General features: G+C 34.6%; 2 protein-coding genes across 2 annotated transcripts; both read left to right on the forward strand.

The window, feature by feature from the left end:
- The first annotated feature begins 798 nt into the window (after window positions 1–798).
- Window positions 799–1,365, forward strand: LOC109173575. Its single transcript, XM_019322817.1, has one exon. The coding sequence runs from the start codon at window positions 799–801 to the stop codon at window positions 1,363–1,365; it is 567 nt and encodes a 188-aa protein (XP_019178362.1).
- A 371-nt stretch (window positions 1,366–1,736) lies between these two features.
- On the forward strand, window positions 1,737–5,770 carry LOC109173576. Its single transcript, XM_019322818.1, has 5 exons — window positions 1,737–1,962; window positions 2,164–2,340; window positions 2,497–4,344; window positions 4,413–5,305; window positions 5,357–5,770. Exons 1-5 carry the CDS (start codon window positions 1,737–1,739, stop codon window positions 5,768–5,770), a joined length of 3,558 nt encoding a protein of 1,185 aa, XP_019178363.1.
- Window positions 5,771–20,227: the final 14,457 nt, after the last annotated feature.

The raw sequence follows: 20,227 nt of genomic DNA on the forward strand, positions 1-20,227 counted from the left end.
TTAATAATATACATACTCATAATTGATTTGACCAACTAACAAATGAAGATATAATTCCCCACCATTAGTTGGACATACTAAATAATCAATTTTTGGTTCCAATTAAAGTCCAACTAAATAATGAAGATATAATTCTCCACCTAGTTGGACATACTAAAAAAAAACAAAATACACCTTCCAAAACCAAGTTATAATTTGGCTCAAAAGATACATTTTATTATTATTATTGGAATCCAAGAGGTATATCAAATCACGTAACTTACTACAGTTAGTCCGAAGAACCGAGCAAGATTCGTGGATCAATTAATAAAAGTGGCTAAATTTTGGGAAGTGACTGAAAACATGTTTTGCCAATACAAACCATGAAACTTAGAATTATAACTAAGCTAAATTTATAAATTCTAAGAAATTGCAATAAAATTATTATCTAATGGGTTGAGGGATTTATTGAAATAAAACTTGCATGTGGGCGAAAGTTTTAATTCTATTAAATCCAGTTAGATTCATATTGTAATTCCCTCTCGCTGGTTCGCGAGTTCTCTCTCTTCTTTTCTGAGTTTTTCATCTCTGTGAGTTCTTCTTTTTGTTAACATGGATCCCACACCAGTTGTTCAATCCTTAGCCAACTTGACGTTTGCTGATCTCGATGACGATGTTTCTCAGTGACACCTTCAGAATGTTTCTCTGGATCCGGAGGCCGATGAAGTGGTCTACTATGCTGTGGGACGATTAGTGACAGAGAAACATGTGAAGTTTCTCTTTCTCCGTGATACTTTGGCAACGATCTGGCGTCCTGCGATGGGTATGAATATTGATGAGTTGGCAACCCGCAGGTATTTGTTCAAGTTCTACCATGAGGCTGATATATCTAGGATCATTAATGATGGCCCGTGGACGTTTGATAAGAGTTTACTCCTTCTCAAGCGCCTATCTGATACAGAAGATCCTTTAGACATTGATCTGAATACTGCTGAGTTTTGGGTCCAAGTCCATGGACTACCACCTGGGTTCCGTTCGGAAGCTGTGCTGCGAGGCGTTGGCGATTTCATTGGTGTTGTCTACCATTGTGATGAACGTAACTTTGATGGCTCTACGAGATCTTTCTTCAGGATTCGTATTACCATCGATGTTACTAAACCCCTGAAGAAAGGCATGCGGCTGAAAAAAGAGGATGGTGATTGGATTCAGATTGAATTCCGTTATGAACGCCTACCCACCTTCTGTTTCATCTGTGGATTATTGGGGCATAGTGATAAGTTTTGCAATAGAAGAGTGCAAGGTTGGGATCCTCTGTCTGAGAAAACTTATGGATCTGAGCTTCGCGCTGGGTTTCGGCGTAATATTCCGACGGGCGGGAATAGATAGTTGGCGCCGAACACGGCGGCAGAGAGGCGTAGCTGGAACGCGCCGGGAAGAGAGGCTGCCGCGGATTGGAAAGGGAAATCTCCACAAAATCAGCGTAATGATACTCCAGCCAAAAATAATCAGCACAATAATACTGATGGCATAAATCATGCACCGGTTATGGAAATAAATCATGCAACCAATTGTGCAAATAAACAAGATGGTGCGTATGACGTGGAGGATGGTCTTTTAATCTTAAAACAAAAAAGATTTCGCGTTGAGTCCCATGCAGATGATAATGCTATTATGGTTGTTCCAATGGAGTATGAAAATTCCGGTTCAAAAAACTTGCTGTTGGCGGGTGCTGGTACGTCCCAGTCCCGCCCATCTCAATGAGTACTTTATCTTGGAACTGTCGCGGACTTGGCAATTCACAGACAGTTCAGGAAGTTATGGCTTTAGAAGCCAAAAATAAGCCAACTTTTATTTTTCTTATGGAAACGAAAGTTAGAAGACAACCTGCTGAGAGTTTGAAATTGAAGTTGCATTTTGATGGTTTGTTTTATGTGGATGGAGGTGGTTTGAGTGGAGGATTGGCTCTATTCTGGAAGGATAGAGGTATTGCCCAATTAATCAGCTATTCGAAAAATCATATTGATATTCAGGTATCTTTGCCTAACATTTCACCGTGGAGGTTGACCTGTTTCTACGGCTTTCCGGATAGATAGGATCGGCAGCGTTCATGGGACTTGTTACGTAATCTGCATGGAAAATCCAATCTCCCTTGGTTGGTCATTGGTGACTTCAATGAGATTACAGCTTCCACTGAAAAACGGGGAATTCACAATCACCCTTCTCATCTCATGACTAGTTTTAACAATGTTCTAGATGATTGCCACCTATTTGATCTTGGAATGAAAGGTCGACCCTTCACTTGGGAGAAAAGTAAAGGTACTATCAATTGGGTAGAAGAGCGTCTTGATAGAGCTGTTGCAGGTGCGGACTGGTGCTTATTATTTGAGCATGCGACAGTGTATAATAAGGAGGTGTTAAACTCGGACCACACGGCGATTTTCCTCGACCCTGAAAAACCAAAAATCTGAGCTCAACGGCGACGATTCATGTTTGAAAATGCATGGCTCCGTGATGTAGGTTGCGGGGAAATTGTAAATGAAGCTTGGGAAAACTCTGTTGGAGAGACCATTCCCAGTCGGCTAGACTACTGTGGTGAGCAATTAAGAAGATGGGGTGGTGACTTGGGAAAACGCCTCACTCGGGAGATTGAAACTACACAAAAGCGCATCAATTTGCTTAGGGGTCGTACAGACCACTCATCTCTGGCCATGGTTCGAGAACTGGATAATAAAATGCGCCAACTTTATAGCCAACAAAATATCTTTTGGCGTCAACGTGCCAAACAGTATTGGTTGACGCAAGGGGATCGAAATACAAAATTTTTCCACTGTTATGCGACTTCCCGAAAGAAAAAGAACACTGTTGTGCGATTGAAAAATGAGGCCGGTATTTGGACAGAAGGTACATCTCTACTACTGTTGGCTAAGGATTATTTTTGCAATATTTTTCACACGGCAGGGAGTATGCAGTCTTCCTATATTGATAGGTTGCACCCTAAAATCAGTGATGAAGACAATGATAGATTGCTACAACCATTCACGCCTGATGAAGTTAAAGAAGCAATATTTTCTATGGCCCCGGATAAATCTCCGGGTCCGGACGGGTTTAATCCGGGTTTTTTCCAACACTTTTGGGGAAGCATTGGTAGTGATATTACTAATTTTGTGTTACACTGCCTCCATTCAAGAACGCTACCGGAGGGAATGAATGATGCCTACATTACTTTGGTCCCCAAGAAAACGCTGCCTATGAGCATGGGTGATTTGAGACCAACCGCGCTCTGTAATGTCACCTATAAAATCCTTGCTAAAATGGTGGCGAATCGGCTTAAGGTGGTACTTGAAAAAACCATTTCTGATTCTCAAAGCGCTTTTATTCCGGGTCGGTTAATAACGGATAACGTCCTTATTGCTTCTGAAGTCATCCATTACTTAAACCGGAAGAGGGAAGGCAAGACGGGATGGTGCGCTCTAAAGCTTGACATGGCCAAGGCCTATGACAAGATGGAGTGGGATTACCTTCGTGCTATTATGGAAAAATTGGGCTTTCATACTCGATGGATTGAACTGATAATGCTTTGTGTATCTACAGTCCGCTACAAGGTTAATATGAACGGGTCTCTCATAGATTACATCATTCCCACGAGAGGATTGCGCCAAGGTGATCCCCTCTCCCCATACCTCTTTATTCTTTGCGCGGAAGGTTTGTCTCATTTGTTGTCACAATCAGTCTATGATGGCCGGATATCCCCATGTATTGTGGCAAGAGGAGCCCCAGGTATTTCTCATCTCTTTTTTGCGGATGACAGTCTCCTATTTTTTAAGTCATCGGTGCATGAGGCGAATGTGGTTAGGGATTGCTTAAAGGCTTATGAATCTATGTTTGGCCAAACTGTCAACTTCACTAAGTCATGTATTGTTTTCAGTAAAAATGTTGACAGCCATAACAAAATTGCAGTAGCTTCCACCTTGGGGGTAACTCAAGCAGATAGTATTGGAAAATATTTGGGCCTTCCTTTGGGTATTGGCAGAAACCGGAAGGAAGTCTTCTCTTTTATAGAGGCTAAGCTTAAACAACGGTTAGGTGGGTGGTCCAAAAGGATTTTATCTAGAGCTGGTAAAGAAGTGTTACTGAAGAGTGTGGCTCAATCCCTACCTACATACACTATGAGTCTGTATTACCTCTCTATCACCTTCTGTGAGCACATTGAACGAATGATGAATAAATATTGGTGGCTATCAAAGTCTAGTAATGGGGGTGGTGTGCGTTGGTTAGCTTGGAATCGCATGACATTTGCAAAATCTGAGGGTGGTCTAGGCTTTAAAAACCTCAACAAATTTAATATTGCTTTACTGGCAAAGCAGGGTTGGTACTTTGTAATCCGTTGTCTATTGTTGCCCGTCTTTATAAAGCCCGTTATTTTTCTGACACAGATTTTCTAAAAGCTAAGTTGGGGTCCAATCCTAGCTACAGTTGGCGCTCCATTCTTGCTGGCGTAGATGTTTTGAGGCGTGGCTGTTTTCGGCGCATTGGTGATGGCAGGGCAACAAAAATCTGGCACCATCCTTGGCTACCAGATAAGGACCATCCATATGTCCAGACTCCAATCTCAGATGAACTTGGTGAGGCAGTAGTTGGATCTCTTATTGATCATACTATAGGGGATTGGAATTCTAACATGCTTACTACCCTATTCCTGCCTCGGGATGTAGAACTCATTAAATCAATACCTGTTTCGGTGGATTTTGCAGACAAGTGGAGTTGGCGAGGAGACATTCGAGGACTCTATTCTGTTCGAAATGGTTATAGGATGCTGAGAGAAGATACAACGACGCCACCTACTCCATTTACAGCCTGGAAAGCTTTATGGAAAACAAAGCTCCCCCCAAAGGTGTTAAACTTTGCATGGCGATGTGCCACAAATGTATTACCTTCGGTTGTGTCGTTAGCTACTAGAGGTGTCGTGGTGGATCCCTGTTGTCCCATTTGTCTCGCCGGTCCTGAAACCATGGATCATATCTTCTTTGAGTGTTCAGAGGTAAAGGATATTTGGCTTGACACGTTAGACCTCTCACTACAAGCTCAAGTAAGTTTTGAATTGTGGCTCTCCTCCCTCTTTGAACAATCTGATGCCGCAAAAATCTGCAAAAGTCTAGCGATATGCTGGAATGTGTGGAAAAGACGCAACGAATGGGTTTGGAATAGGAGGCTGTGGTCGATGGAAATGCTGAAGCAATCGATGGATAGTTGCGTGTTGGAATGGCAGTCGTACAGTGCAGCCTCATCCCCCATAATCAGCAATCATACGACATTGAGTAGCAGTTTAGTAGTTCCGCCTCTGACTTGGGTAGTGAAGGTGGATGCATCTCTATAGCAGAATGGTGATATTGGTTTCTACGGGGTTGTGGTCTTTGATGATGGCGGGAGATATGTGGCAGCCAAAAGTGGTCCTATCCGCTGTTTGAAAGACCCCCATCTTGCTGAAGCCATGGCTATCAAGGAAGCTCTATCTTGGATACTCTTACAAGGCTGGCGAAAGGTTATTATCCATTCGGATTGTCAGATGGTTTGCAGGTTTATTAATCATGATCTCCCGGATTCCTCATATGCAGGCAATATTATCAATCAATGCCGGGTTCTAAAACGACACTTTGAAGCAGTGTCTATTGAGTTTATCTCTCGATCAGCGAACACATGTGCTCATGCTTTAGCTAGAGCTGCTAATGTTCATTCTGGTCATGTTACTTGGTTTTCTTCGATTCCTCCATGTATTGAACAATTTATTGTTTAAGTTTGAATAAAGTCGTTCTTTTCAAAAAAAAAAAAATCCAGTTAAGAAACCCTTATGCCAATATTTTATCTCAATTATTAAATAGCCAGAAGAATCTAGTGACATAAAACTTGCCTGTGGGCTAAAGTTTTACTCAATTAGATCCAATTGAAAAATTTTATTTATGATGAAACTATTACCAAATTAGTTGAAGAATCAAATGACATAAAACTTGCATGTAGGCTAAAGTTTTACTCAATAAGATTCATTACAACCATTATGATAAAAAAAAAAAAAAAAAACTTAAAGAGATCATGTTCCTTTTCTTAATCCCTGTGGGCAAATTAAGAAATATGATCTAAAGTTTACATCATAAAATTAAACTTCATGATAGAATTGGAAATTATTTACAAATAACCATAAAGTAAATAAATTGATTTATTTCTATCATCACTGATAAAACTACTAAACTAATTCCGATACATAATTGCCTGTGGGCTAAATTATGATCGTAGTCCAGTATTTCATCCTGATTAACTATACAAATATAACGAAATTGCCTGTGAGCTAAATTCCATCATATTACATACAATTAATCACAAATGATATGCCCAAAACTGTATGTGATCATGATAAACTGCTTAATATATAATTTTAACTGATTAAGGATGTTGTGGCTACTCCCTAACTTATTAAAATTATAAGATCACTAGACAATTATCATTGCCATCTTTATGTAATTTAAACCTTAGACAATTTTAGTAAATTAAAGATGTTGCATGTGCCTACTCTTTAATTAATCTAAAATTGTAATCACTTGGCAAAAGGAGAATTTAAAGCCTAACGAACAAATTAAACCAACACATGATAGACAATTATTAGGTATACTCCTAGGAAAGTTGGTCGAGGCAAAGCTCGGTTAAATACCAACTCCTTAGACAGAGTAGCGTCAACAAGGGGACTAGTAGCAACAAGACTTTTAAGCCAAGGCCATAGAACTAGTATTCCTCCCCAAGAAACTTCCCTAAGTCATGCATTTTCATGTTTGAAGTAAAATCGTTTGGAAGATCTAAAGATTGTAGATTCACATGTGGATAAGACTTTAAATTGATGAACTAAGGGGGGTGTATTCAATCATGACTTTTGTAGAGTTTTAAAGACTTTTAAAATGATAGATTTTAATAAACTTTGATTGACTTTCATAGAGTCGTTCAAAACTTTTTAAAACTTTATAAGACTCTATAAAAGTCTATATAAAAAACATTCATAGACTTTTATCAACTTTTTATTTTAAAAAGTCTACAAAAGTCATTGAAATTCTAAATTGAATACATCCGTACAAACTTTCAATGATTTTGATTCTTATCATTTATATAATTTTCTTACAAAACATTTATAATATATCATAAAATTTTCTTATTATATAGTTCTTCACCCACATCAACATTATTATTTATCTCCATAGTATGTAGGTTGAGACTTATATGCTAATTACTTATATATATTATTAATAAACATAAAAAAATTTTATTTCATTACAAATTCATAACAATATTGAATAATAAAATTTATAATAAAAGAATTGATCAAATAAAATATTTAAAAATATAATTACAAGTTGCATAAAATAAAAAAATAAAAATTTAATATATATATATATATATATATATATATATATATATATATATATATATATAGGCATCACGCAAAGAACTATTATTCGCAATAAGAGACTCCGAACAACAGGAAGGTGCTACTGTTTGCAACCCCAAATTGTTGTTGCGAACAGTAGTTCGCTATTCGTAGTAACTTGTTAAAAGAAAAAATATATATTACGAATATAAACACAATAAGAATAAAAATCAAAATATATAAGTATTTATATGAATATTATGAAATATATACTAAAATTTGATGATGAAAATTTTACTTTGTTCATGTATTTAGAGAGAATTAGAGAAAGTTAGGGATAAAAAATTTATTGAAAAAATAAAAATCAATATAAACAAGAAATAATGAAGTAAAAATAATATTATTTCGAATTTTTAGAGGAAGATTGTAAAGTTTATGAGAGAGAAAAAAAATTGGTAGAGTTTTAGGTATGAGGAAAATATGGGATAATGAAGAAAAAAATAATTTTATTAAATTTAGATAGGTTTATAAAGTTTAAATAGGGAGAAAAATAGAGTTTAAGTAGAGAGAGAAAACATTCAAAGTTGTTAGAAAGAAAAATTTGAAATCTTGGGGTTGATGGTTGGATTTCAACTATTTATATTTGAGAATGAAAAGTCTACAAAAGTCTTAAAATTAAAAAGTCTACAAAAGTTCATAACTTTTTGAATACCACATAACTTTCAAAGACTATAAAAGTCTTAATCGAATACCACACGACTTTTAAAGACTCTTTAAAAATCTTGATTGAATACCGCTTGACTTTTAAAGACTCTCTAAAAGTTTGAATTGAATACCCCCAAACTTTTAAAGTTCATAAAAGTCTTTAAAACTCTAGGAAAGTCATGATTGAATACACCCCCTTAAATTAACGGATTAAACATGCTTAAATTCAGGCACTACCGCAACTAAAGTTTATGCATTAGTCCAACTTTATAAGGAACTAATATAATTCCATCCTAAATTTACGCAATTGCTAAATGCATAATAAAAATTGCATAATTTAAAACATAATATTATGTTTAGGACAAATATGCATAAAATTAAACATTAAACTCATATACAATATGTGATTTCAATAATTTTGAAGTTTTAAACTGTAAGCTCATGACAAAATGTTTTAATGCATAAAGATCAAATTTATGAGAAATAATTGAATTCACAAATTATATCAATAACAAACCAAAAGTATATGTTATCATTTGTAAATCAAAATCTCACAAATCCTAATTGCATAATTAAACTTAATATTATGTACTTAATGTGATCAAATGCATAAAACAATATAAAGAGTATGAAAATACACCAAATATTCATTTATTCATACTTAACCAAATATGAGCAATAACATTAATCATAATTCAAAGACTAAATGAATTATGGAATAAATGTACAGCAATGAGTCAATGACAATAGTTAGTTGCCTAAAAAAAATCTCTTGCCTGGAGCATTGCCACATAAACATAATTGGAAACAATTCAGGATTCATAAATATACCATAATAATAATGTTATCATTAAAATATTAATGGTAATAAATAACCTATAATCACCATTAATATTTGATAATAACAACCAAAGTATGGTAATATACCTTTTTTAATATTTCCATTTTTCTTAAGGAAATAAAATGTGGGCAATTTCAAAATTATAGCAATCAAACTATAATTGTAACACTAATTATCAATAAATGATGATAAAAACTTAATGACTAACCTTAATGATGCAAACCGCATCCCCCATAGTGCTAGAATTCTCCCATCTTCACCGTCAGTAACCTCAATGCAATGTCACGTAACAATAATCACCAAATAGGTAATCTTTCCAAACATAATAGATTACCAAGAAATAATAATTATTATGAAAGGTAATAAACGAGATTAGTCCCTAAACTTAATAACAGTTATTAATATTGCCAATTTCTACATACTAATAAGAGCCCAAGAGAGTTAAGCCTATAATGGGTAGAAAAAATGGCGGTCACAGATTTTAATCAAATGAATGGCTCAGATTGATTAAAAGATTGATCAAATTTAAATTTTACACTAAAATTTCCTAAAATACCCACACACCGTTACTAATTCCGTTAAAATTTTAAGAATTGCCGTTAGTTCACCGTTAACTTACTCATTGATTTCAATAAAAAAAGATCTTAGGTTCGAACCTCATCCTAATCAAAGTTGGCATAATTAGTACTCTATTTTACTCTTATTAAATTATATAAATAATAATTTAGTAGTTACAACAAAAAATAATACATATGCATTTCTTTAATTTAGAATTATGTGTCCACAATGCCTTTATTCAAAACAAAAAATTATTCATTATCAATAAATTAAATAAGAGAAATAATTTTATTAGTTATATTGTCTTTATTTTTCTTCAATATAAAAATTCTTTATATTCAAATTTATTAATTGATTATATTCGCTACATTATCCTTACAATGTCTTTATTCAGTGAAAAAAAAATTATTAATTATCAATAAATTAATTAAAAGAAATATTTTCATTAGTTATATTGTCTTTATTTTTCTCAAATGTAAAAATTTGTACATTCAATTTAATCAATTGATTATAATATTCACTACATTATCTATTATCTTTTTTGTGCACTATTTTTCTAATTAAATATCAAAGTTATAATACAAAATAATGCTATATATTTATTTACCAAGTATTTTATTAATACCATGAAAAAATTAAAAAAAATATAATTAATAAAGCCAACCATATTAACTACTTGAGAGATTTTGTGACAAAGAGAGTATTCAAATCACACAACAAATTGAAGTGAGAACTACCTCGCAATGTCCTTGTTTGACAATCAGCAGTTAGCGGTTAGCGTTAGCGGATTATACTAACGAATTTGACCAGCGAATTTATTTAATTATTAATATTGGGTAGATAAAATGACCGCCAAATTATTAAATCAATGAATGGTTCATATTGTTCAGGTTTTAATTTTTTTTCTTTTAAGATTTTCTAATTTATCCTTAATTATATGATTATCCATTTAACTTTTCCGTTAATTCACCGTTAGTCTAATTCTAATATTAAAGTCTAATATATAATTATAACTACACCATTAATCTAATTCTAATATTAAAGTCTTAATAGAACTTAACCACAAATCCTAATGTCGGAATCTCCTCAAACAATATTAGTATATATTTAATATTTTATGCCCTAATTTTTATTTGTTCTCCCTTATGTCCCATATTTGGTTTCAACCATACCTATACAATTATTTTATTGACAATTATAATCAATCTTGACTATATTATCTTGCATTTGTAAACTTAGAATTACCTATTTAACCCGCACGGGCTTAGCTCAATGGTTTAGTGGGTAGTATTTGGGAGAAGAGACCAAGGTTTAAACCTCGGCGGCGGCAGTGCGGGAATTATGTCCAAAGTGGGCAGATTCCTTGTGCGTATCAGCATTTGGCCCTGTCTGCTGAACCATTGAGTCACCGTGATTTACAACTTCTCACAATGCTCTGTCGGGTCGGAGTGTGGGGAGCCCTTGGGGTTGGGGACTCAACCTTTTGGAGAAGAATTACCTATTTAAATACGCAAATTCAACCTTCAATTATCTATGCATGAACAATTTCAATATAATCCTGCATTAATATACTTTAAAGTACTTATTTAAAAAAAAACATTGGGCATTATCCCAATCGCGCAATGCGCGTAAAAAACTAGTTAACTTAATAAATGGTAAAACTGTAATTAAGGGGACATCGAATATTAATCTCATATTACCACATAATAATTAATCAAGACTATAATGTCTTTTAGGGAGACTGAAGTTATGGTAATAATCAAATTACCATTGTAAAGGCAATATACCAACTATATTGCTTACTATATTATTAAAGAAATTAATATTATTATTAAGGCCCTGAAAACTATTGATACATTAAAATATAATCAACTTAAACAATAATTATAATTCTTAATGGTCAAAATAACAATTATAATCCTTAAATTCTTATTGGCTCATAAATAGACCCAAAATAATAATTATAGCACTTAATCACTCAAATTAGACCCATAAACTCAATGGTCCAAATAAGTTATGACATGGATATAAAATGGTCTAGTACTGAAATATATCCAAACTTAATATTATTACCAACCATGAATACCATTAACAAAATATGGTAGTCAGTAATAATTAAGACTTAGTAAACAGGTTATGCATAGTAATCAATATTATTACCATAATAAACATGTTATAAGTCAAAATAAAATATCTATAATTATTATTAAAATATCAATCAAAAAATGGTGGGATCCAAACTTAATGATCCAAGATAGGTCCCAAATAACTTGTTCAAAATAGGTTTTAAAGTCCCAAAGTGAAATATAGGACTAAAATATGCCCAAAATTAAATGAGAAACCAAACAAGTTGTCTTAATAGGCCATAATATCAAATATTGGCCTAAGGATCCTAAAATTGAATGACATTTAATATAGAGACTATGAGTTAATAATATGTTAATCCAACTTTAATGCATGCTTTTATGAATGTACAATTATAATAAAATAATTTATGAATATACATAGCATGCTTGGATTTTTACATATTAATATATACAAACCCATAAGTCCTAAATAAATTGCATTACTTCAGGCAATTTAATATGCATCTCAATATTAAATTAAAATTAAAATAACAAATTTAAAGCTTAATATTTGCTCAAAATTGAATAATAATTTATGATGACTACCTGATATTTGGGCCTAGTTGGACCGTTTAGTCCCGATTGACCCACCTAAACTCAAATTAAACTAGTCGTTAACCTCTACTAAATGTCCAAATTATTACCCCATATTAAATCTCCTAATTACCTCTCAATTCCTAACCCCCCAATTATCCACCCATAAAGTCCTATTAAGCACCTATTTACTAACCTTAAATTCCCTACTAATTACCCAACGGCTATAATCCCATCCTATTACTATAAAAGAAGGTTCAAGAGCACAAGAAAATGAGGCTCATCCATTCTTACATACTAGAAGACCACCCCATACAAGCACTCTTCCTTCCTCACACCACTCTCCCTCACATTATTCACCCATGGAAGAACTCTTCCACCCACAAGACACAAAGAAGGCTCCTCCTGTGCCACTCTCCCAAGAAGACTCCATTCATCACACATGAAGAAGACTCCATCCAAGGCTAGAAAGAAGAAGATATAGCTTTATTCTTACATTACTACATGTACAAAATAGCTCGACAATATGTAAAAAATACCTACAAAATACATAGTGAATTTAGGCTTGGCACCGCCCAAAAAGGCCCGTGGTTTTCACCTTTCGGTTTCCACGTAAAAAATTATCGAGCCCATATTTTTAGCAGTTTTAATTGAAAGATGAATCCACCAACCACGGTTGTGTTGGACCTCCCTGGGCTCAAAAATCCTAAAACCAACAATTTAATTATGAATTTAATGCCAAAAATAAAAGGAAACTAAAAGGCATCATCCACAAATCAAGCAATTACCATACACTTACCATTTGCCAATAATATACAATATTAAATTAGGTAATATTAATATGGTAATAATAAACTAAATAATAGCATTTACCAAATTAATATGTAATTACTAAATGATTGGCAAATAAAATATATGGTAAGATTGAGGCAAATTGCAATTTCAATAAAAGGAAAAGAAGGAAATGTACCAGTATGGCAGTGCTCCTCGTCTCCTCCGCCTTCTTCCATGCGTTTTCCTCGTCTCACAAAAAAAAAAAAAAAATCGGCGCAATCACCGACAGCCTTACAGAGAGTTGAACGCGAAGGATGAGACGAGAAGACCCGATGACCGTCGTGCTCGTGCCTGACCATCGCCGACCAAAACCAAAAGCCTATATGCAGCTTTCTGAATGAGGATCGGTCCTGTCGCCATTCCACAGGGTCTCTCACGGTACTGCTACTACGCATGGAGGTGGAGGAGACGCCGCTAGAGTCTGAAACTGCACGGTGGTGGAGCACCTTCGCCCGAACCCAGCCCGCAGCCTTCGTCTCGCCTCACCGCAGCACCAAGCCGCAACGCCCATGAACCAGTCGCGGAGTCAGCTACGCCTGAAGGAGGAGAGGAAGCCGAACGTCGCTTCACCGCCGGAAACCGAATCGCCGCCGTTCTTCCGGTGCAACGCTAGCTTTGCCGCCGTCGCCCTCTCATTGCAGCGCTCAAGCTCCTCGCTGCAACACCATCCACCGCCGCCGTCCACCGTCCGCGACTCCAAGTTGCATCCTCGACAGCGACCGGAGGGGAAAGCCTCCGGAAAAAAAAGGGGGGGCCTCGTAGCTCTCGTTTGCTGGCAGAAAAAAACAAAATTTAAAAATATACGAAATGAAAATTCTTAATGCCAAAATAATAATAATAATAATAATAATAATAATAATAATAATAATAATTTTTAGCAGTCCAAAAATTCATATACAAAAAACTTAATGTATATGAAATAAATTTATATTGTTTTTAGGCAAAACAATCAACCAGACATAGATTGATAAAGGCTCTTGATACCAAATGTGAGATCTAAATAACCTAGCTATACTGAATATTAGTATACGAGAAACCTGACCTCGTATGAGAGCGGAAGCGTAGCCGTGTTGATCTCCAGTCATGGTTGATATTCCTGTTGTGTTGCCTCAACGGTAGACCGTTAGCCATTATTTGCCTCATACTTGACTCAGAACCCTAGATGATGTATTGGTGTCTACTGAGCAGTATGAGTACCGTAACTGAATGTGCTAACATCAATCATCCTGTATCCCATCAATCCAGGATTATATTAGGCATAGAGTGGTTGACTAACAACTTCTAGTTATTCAGTCCAACCAGACCACTTAATAAACCTAGTCAACTTGCACCACTTAATTAAGGCCCTAATATATAATATACAATATATATTATTAAGAAAAATCTTACAATTCATTATACTCTCAAGCAACAGTTTATTATTAATCCATTTCTTAATCTCCTCTTACCACTTTCTATTATTAATTTTATGTTGGGTCCACCTTAATTAGCACAAACAACATTGATATTGTATTCTTAATCTATATGTTTTATTTAAGTATATTCATAATATTTAAATTACATTCATTAAGCACGGCTCATACTAAATATTTATTTATTTATTTAAAATTCACTAATACTAAGCTAGTAATTATTTAATTTAAAGTTAGGCCAAATATTTATATCAATTATATGACAACCGACACAAAACTATAATATCGCCACCTAACACAATATAATAATAATGATTATAATAATAGTAATAATTATCTTCTAAGAATGATGAGGCCTTAATTTAATAGGACGCAAGAAAAAAAAAAAAAAAGAAGAAAAAGATGAAGAAGAAGAAAAATGAAAAAGTTTAAGTAGCGCGAGAGTATGCAAAGTGAGTTGGAGGTGGGGAAGAGTAATATTAAATACCACTAATCTTTCATATTTTTTCATTCAATTAATCTCTTATGATGTGACATTATCTATCTCATCTAAGTGGTAACAAGATTTTTCTTTTTAATTAATAGTGATTGATGGGATGGGCATACTCCTAGTCGGACTAGGCAACCGACGAGACGTGGAGTCGGCTGGTAGGCTGAGTGCGGAAGGTAAATACTAAGTCAGAGTACTCTCTAGTCAGTCAAGCTAGCATGAGTAGGCCGGTTTGCAAAGATATGAAGGCAAGCGGCCTATTGGTCAGGACGATAGAGCCGATCAGTTGAATCGTAGGATGCTCGACATAGGCAGCCGGGTGGTCAAATGGCCGATAGGGTCAGCCTGCCAAGGGGCCGGATTGGTCTTATGGGCAGTCTATAGGACGGAGGGGCAACCTGTAACACCCCTAAATTTTGAGATATTTAAAACTTATAAAATAAAGGCAAATCCATTGATTGAATCCCAAACAAAGCATAAAGCTAACCATAAGTGTCGGGGTGCTATGCCACACCTAGGTTTGAGAACCTTGGTGCACAGGCTAAGCTATCTAGGCATAATAAATCTTAATCCAATATTTAAATACGATTCCAAGGCACGCAGGCTTACTACTGAGCTAAGGCTAACTGAGGTATGTCCCATGCTCTGACTAGCGCGCTCCGAAGCTAATGCTCATTACTTGAAAAACATTCGGTATAACAACCGTCAGCGAATAATGCTGGTAACCCACTCCAACGCGTTAAGTACAATATAGGTAGATATAAGAAACTCATTTTGAAACTGGAATACATATATACTTACGAGACCCTAATTTAAATCCAAGATCAAAGACTCAAGGCATATTAACAGACACGATATCATAGAATATTCATAAGAACTAACAGGCATCCTAAGCATGCAATGACAGGCAAATATGCATACAAATAACAAGGTAGAGGCAACGAAGGCAATCATTACAATTACTTAGCTAGTAGTCATCAAGGCACACCAAGCATCCTCCAACCTTATACCAAGTTCCAACCTTGTAGCTCCCCTCCGTCCTTATATCAGTTCCAACCTATACCTCCAGGCCACCCTTATATCCCCACCTCTTATGCCTCTGGGCAACTACATGCCCCCACCGACAAACCACCTTCCAACCACCAACATATCAAGATGGTGCCGCAGTGCCATTCAATGATCCGCACCTCTAGTGCCACTACCAAGGGGTTAGCGCATATAGTTCTAACATGACACCGCAACACTTATAACCTGACACATGCTCAACGGCAAGCTAGTCGAAGGTGGGTGTGTGCCTTTAGCACAGTCACCGCTTTGGTCTGTACCTTTAGTACAATGACCGTGTAACACCCCACTTTTCTAACTCTTAATTACAACTCTAAACAGTCATTAACATCACTAAGTAGCGGAAAACTAAAAGATAAATAGTGGGAGTGTCACCGCCACAACCACCACTCCGTGGTGATTGCACAGGCTAAAGGGGTAAAACTAAAAATAAAGTAAAAGTCTGGCATCTAAATAAAATACTGGAACATAAGGGGGAAAAACATCACCCCAAATAGTCTACAACATCAAACGTCATCAAAACATAAAGAGTTAAGACTTCTATAACTAATAGACTAGTCTAAACTCGATCACTCTCGAAAGTTGGGTCCACCTGAAAAGGGTTTTGCAAGCAACACATAGACAAATAGGAAAACACCCGTTAGCACGAAGATAAGTATAACCACACTCAACCCTGTAAAGCATTCTAGCATATACTTTGAAAACATTTGATATCTTTATAGCAATAAGCTAATCTCAAATCATCTTTAGATTATCATATTCTTTCTAGATGCTTGCACCCTATAATATCGGCAGGTATGCTTGTGTATATACAAGACTGTTCACATAGATTCAACAGCTTATAAACTTCTCAGATAACTTAACAAGCAACTCATGCTTACGGATTGGATCATGTTAAAATAACATATAACAGGTGTTTACATGCTTTCACATTCTTATCATATAACTCGATAAGTAGAGCTTCTAATACAACACAATAAACATGCTCAAAGGAATATCTTAAGTCAAACTTCTCGTTATACAATCTCTTACGATGCTCTATTCGCATGCTATCACGTATAACATTATGATCAAACTTCTTATGCAATCTAGTGCAACAATATATACATACTCATTTGCAATCTCGTGCAATTATATAATCATACTCTTATGCAATCTAGTGCAACAATATACTCATACTCATATGCAATCTAGTGCAATAATATACTCATACTCATATGCAATCTTGTGCAACAATATACTCATACTCTTATGCAATCTAGTGCAACAATATACTCATACTCATATGCAATCTTGTGCAACAATATAATCATACTCTTATGCAATCTAGTGCAACAATATACTCATACTCATATGCAATCTTGTGCAACAATATAATCATACTCTTATTCAATCTAGTGCAATAATATACTCATACTCATATGCAATCTAGTGCAATAATATACTCATACACTCTTTTATAAATTGGAGTACTTTCTGTGGAGGTCTCTTTGTTACTTTCTCGAGTCTCTCTTGACTCTCTTTCTTTCTCTTGAGTCTTTATTGACTTTCTTTCTTGAGTCCCCGTTGACTCTCTTTCTCAAGTCTCTGTTGACTCTCTTTCTTGAGTCTCTGTTGACTCTCTTTCTTTCTCTTATACTCGTAGACGGCTTAGGGTTTCACAGAAGTGTGAATTACCACATCGGGAACGGCATAATTCCGACCCAATATCTCCTACCGTCTACGGAACCAATCTCATGGTTCAAACCCTGTGGAATCAGGTATCGAACTATTAGTGTGCGCACCCCCTAAACAGGATTCCAAGCCCGGGCGGGAAGTTTCCAACCTCGTAACGTGGGAATACGTCGCGTTACATATACTGGGACCGCAATGTCCATAAATATCTCCCGAGAGTAACATAGTCCAAACGGTATCCTCCAAAACTTCACCGATATAGATAATACATAAATATATCTCTCATGCATCAATCTCATGCATGCAACAATTCTACTACTTTTCAATGCATCAAAGAATGATATACCACATGCTTATGGTTTTTGAAAGTATTCTTGGGCTCACGTTGGCCCCTTATGCATTTTTGAAATATGACTCATGTGAAATATCAAGATGCTCTATAACATGCTTCTAAATCATGTATAAACTAACATGAAGTATTCAAGAATATAACATCATGCTCGGTTTGCAACATAGCAATTTCTATACATTTCACTCAACAAATATGCTTCTATTCTCATTGATCAAATAACGCAATTTAATCATGCTTTCATAATAAATCATATTCTCAAATGATCATGATTCTTTACTCAATAAAATATCATTAGATCACAATAATCCAATAATTCTTCATACACAGTAAACTAGCAAATATGCACTGTATAGCAACTCTTCACAATTTCCTTCATAACATACTCGTTTTTAATCCAAATTCAACGAAATCAAAGCCAAAACGTGCGTCGAGACGATCCCGAAGAGCCGAGCCACAAGGGCCTGTAACACTCGGCCCGAAACGACACATAGCTAAGCCACAAGGGCCCGACCACTATACGAGCAAACACCAACAGAGCACTCAACACAAAACTTTAGCATTTCTACACATTTTTATCCTTATAACAATGACTTCACAGAGTCAAAACGAGATTGCGAAATCATGGGGTTATACACTTTGTAGATCAAAAGTTCTTGGTAAAATTTTTTCTAGGGATATATAGTATTTCCCAAAATTTACAATGTTACTAACTAAGTACTTTTAGGAAAATAATAGAATAAGTTCCAAAATTTTTTTGTGATCAAATATATATCTCATACATAGTTATATATGTATATATATTCTCAAATTCAAGTATAACATTCCCCAAAAATATATATACTCATATATATAATTCTTGAAATAGAGCTTTCTTGACAAATCATAGCTTTTGGTAGATCAAAATCCTTCTCAACATATTTATGATTTTCTTAGGAAAATACTTTTTTATATGAATAATCCTTCAAGCCTAAGTAATATAATATATATTCTAAGATAATTTCTCAAAGGCTGAATTAGCTCAAGTGGAAAGAATTAGAGGTGGACGTTTCGGGTTTCGGTTCGGTTTTTTTTTTTGGTTTCGGTTTCGGTTTCATTTTTTCGGTTTTAAAAAAGTTAAACCATTCGGTTTAACATTAGGGTTCGGTTTCGGTTTTGGTTCGGTTTGAAACGATTCAGTTTCAGTTCGGAATTAATTCGGTTCGGTTTAAGATCCCCAAATTTTAACATTTCCTAATTTTTCGAACATACTACCAAACAATACATATTCACATAATCCAAATTCAAACTCTAAACATTATATAACAAAATAGCAATCCAAAGTTCAAACACAATACTAAGTACTAATTACCAAACATCAGTTAACGTTTTTGCACAACTGACTCTTTAGTTGGTTCAGTTGGAATATTTTTATTAATAAGATGAATAATCATCTATCTGTACGGTTGATATTAAAAGAACTAGTTTCAATTACTATATAGTTAATTTTTGGACACAATCTGTCATTTTTAGTGCACTTGAAATATATTCCAGTACTAGAAAATAATTATAGTGCACTGGAAATCAAAATTAGAATGACTGTAAAGCACATTACATTTATAGAAAAACATGAAACTAAGGAAAATACTGAATATTGTAAATATAACTCAAGTTAGATATAATTGTAAGGTAAAGAACAACTGCGACAAACAACAAAAGTGCAATGTAGAAAACAAGCTATAAAGAAATCAAATAAAAAATTTAAGGTTCGGTACCAGTAAGAATGAGAACTAAACGGCAGAGCAGGTATCAAGGAACTTGGATTTACTTCTTTTTATTATTATTATTATTATTATTATTATTATTATTATTATTATTATTATTATTATTATTATTATTATTATTATTATTATTATTATTATTATTATTATTATTATTATTATTATTATTATTATTATTATTATTATTATTATTACTAGTATTTGTGTCGTGCGTTGCACGGAATGAATTTGTTATAATATTTTAAAAATATTTAAATTGATATGCAATTGTATAAATTATAGCATCGAATATTATATAATATAATTGAAAAATTGAATTGCACCGATTATGTTTTCTGATGTTATCAATGCTTGAATTCAAGTAAATAATTTCTCAATTAATAGCTAACGTGTAGATATACGCATTCGTTGCTGTAACGGTAGAGATTTTATATATCAGTGTTTATAATTTGTATTAATTGGGCTAATTAATTCGTTGTCTAGCAACTCAGTTATAGA

Source organism: Ipomoea nil, unplaced genomic scaffold, assembly GCF_001879475.1.
Source record: "Ipomoea nil cultivar Tokyo-kokei standard unplaced genomic scaffold, Asagao_1.1 scaffold0482, whole genome shotgun sequence".
In the NCBI taxonomy this organism is placed as follows: domain Eukaryota; kingdom Viridiplantae; phylum Streptophyta; class Magnoliopsida; order Solanales; family Convolvulaceae; genus Ipomoea; species Ipomoea nil.

Bases quoted from the DNA above. Each gene is read 5' to 3' on its own strand.
- LOC109173575 (XM_019322817.1), top strand. From the start codon at position 799: ATGGGTATGAATATTGATGAGTTGGCAACCCGCAGGTATTTGTTCAAG.
- LOC109173576 (XM_019322818.1), top strand. From the start codon at position 1,737: ATGAGTACTTTATCTTGGAACTGTCGCGGACTTGGCAATTCACAGACA. The intron at 2,341-2,496 runs GTGCGGACTGGT...TCCGTGATGTAG, and splicing joins TCTTGATAGAGCTGTTGCAG to GTTGCGGGGAAATTGTAAAT. The intron at 5,306-5,356 runs GTAGTTCCGCCT...TCTCTATAGCAG, and splicing joins CGACATTGAGTAGCAGTTTA to AATGGTGATATTGGTTTCTA.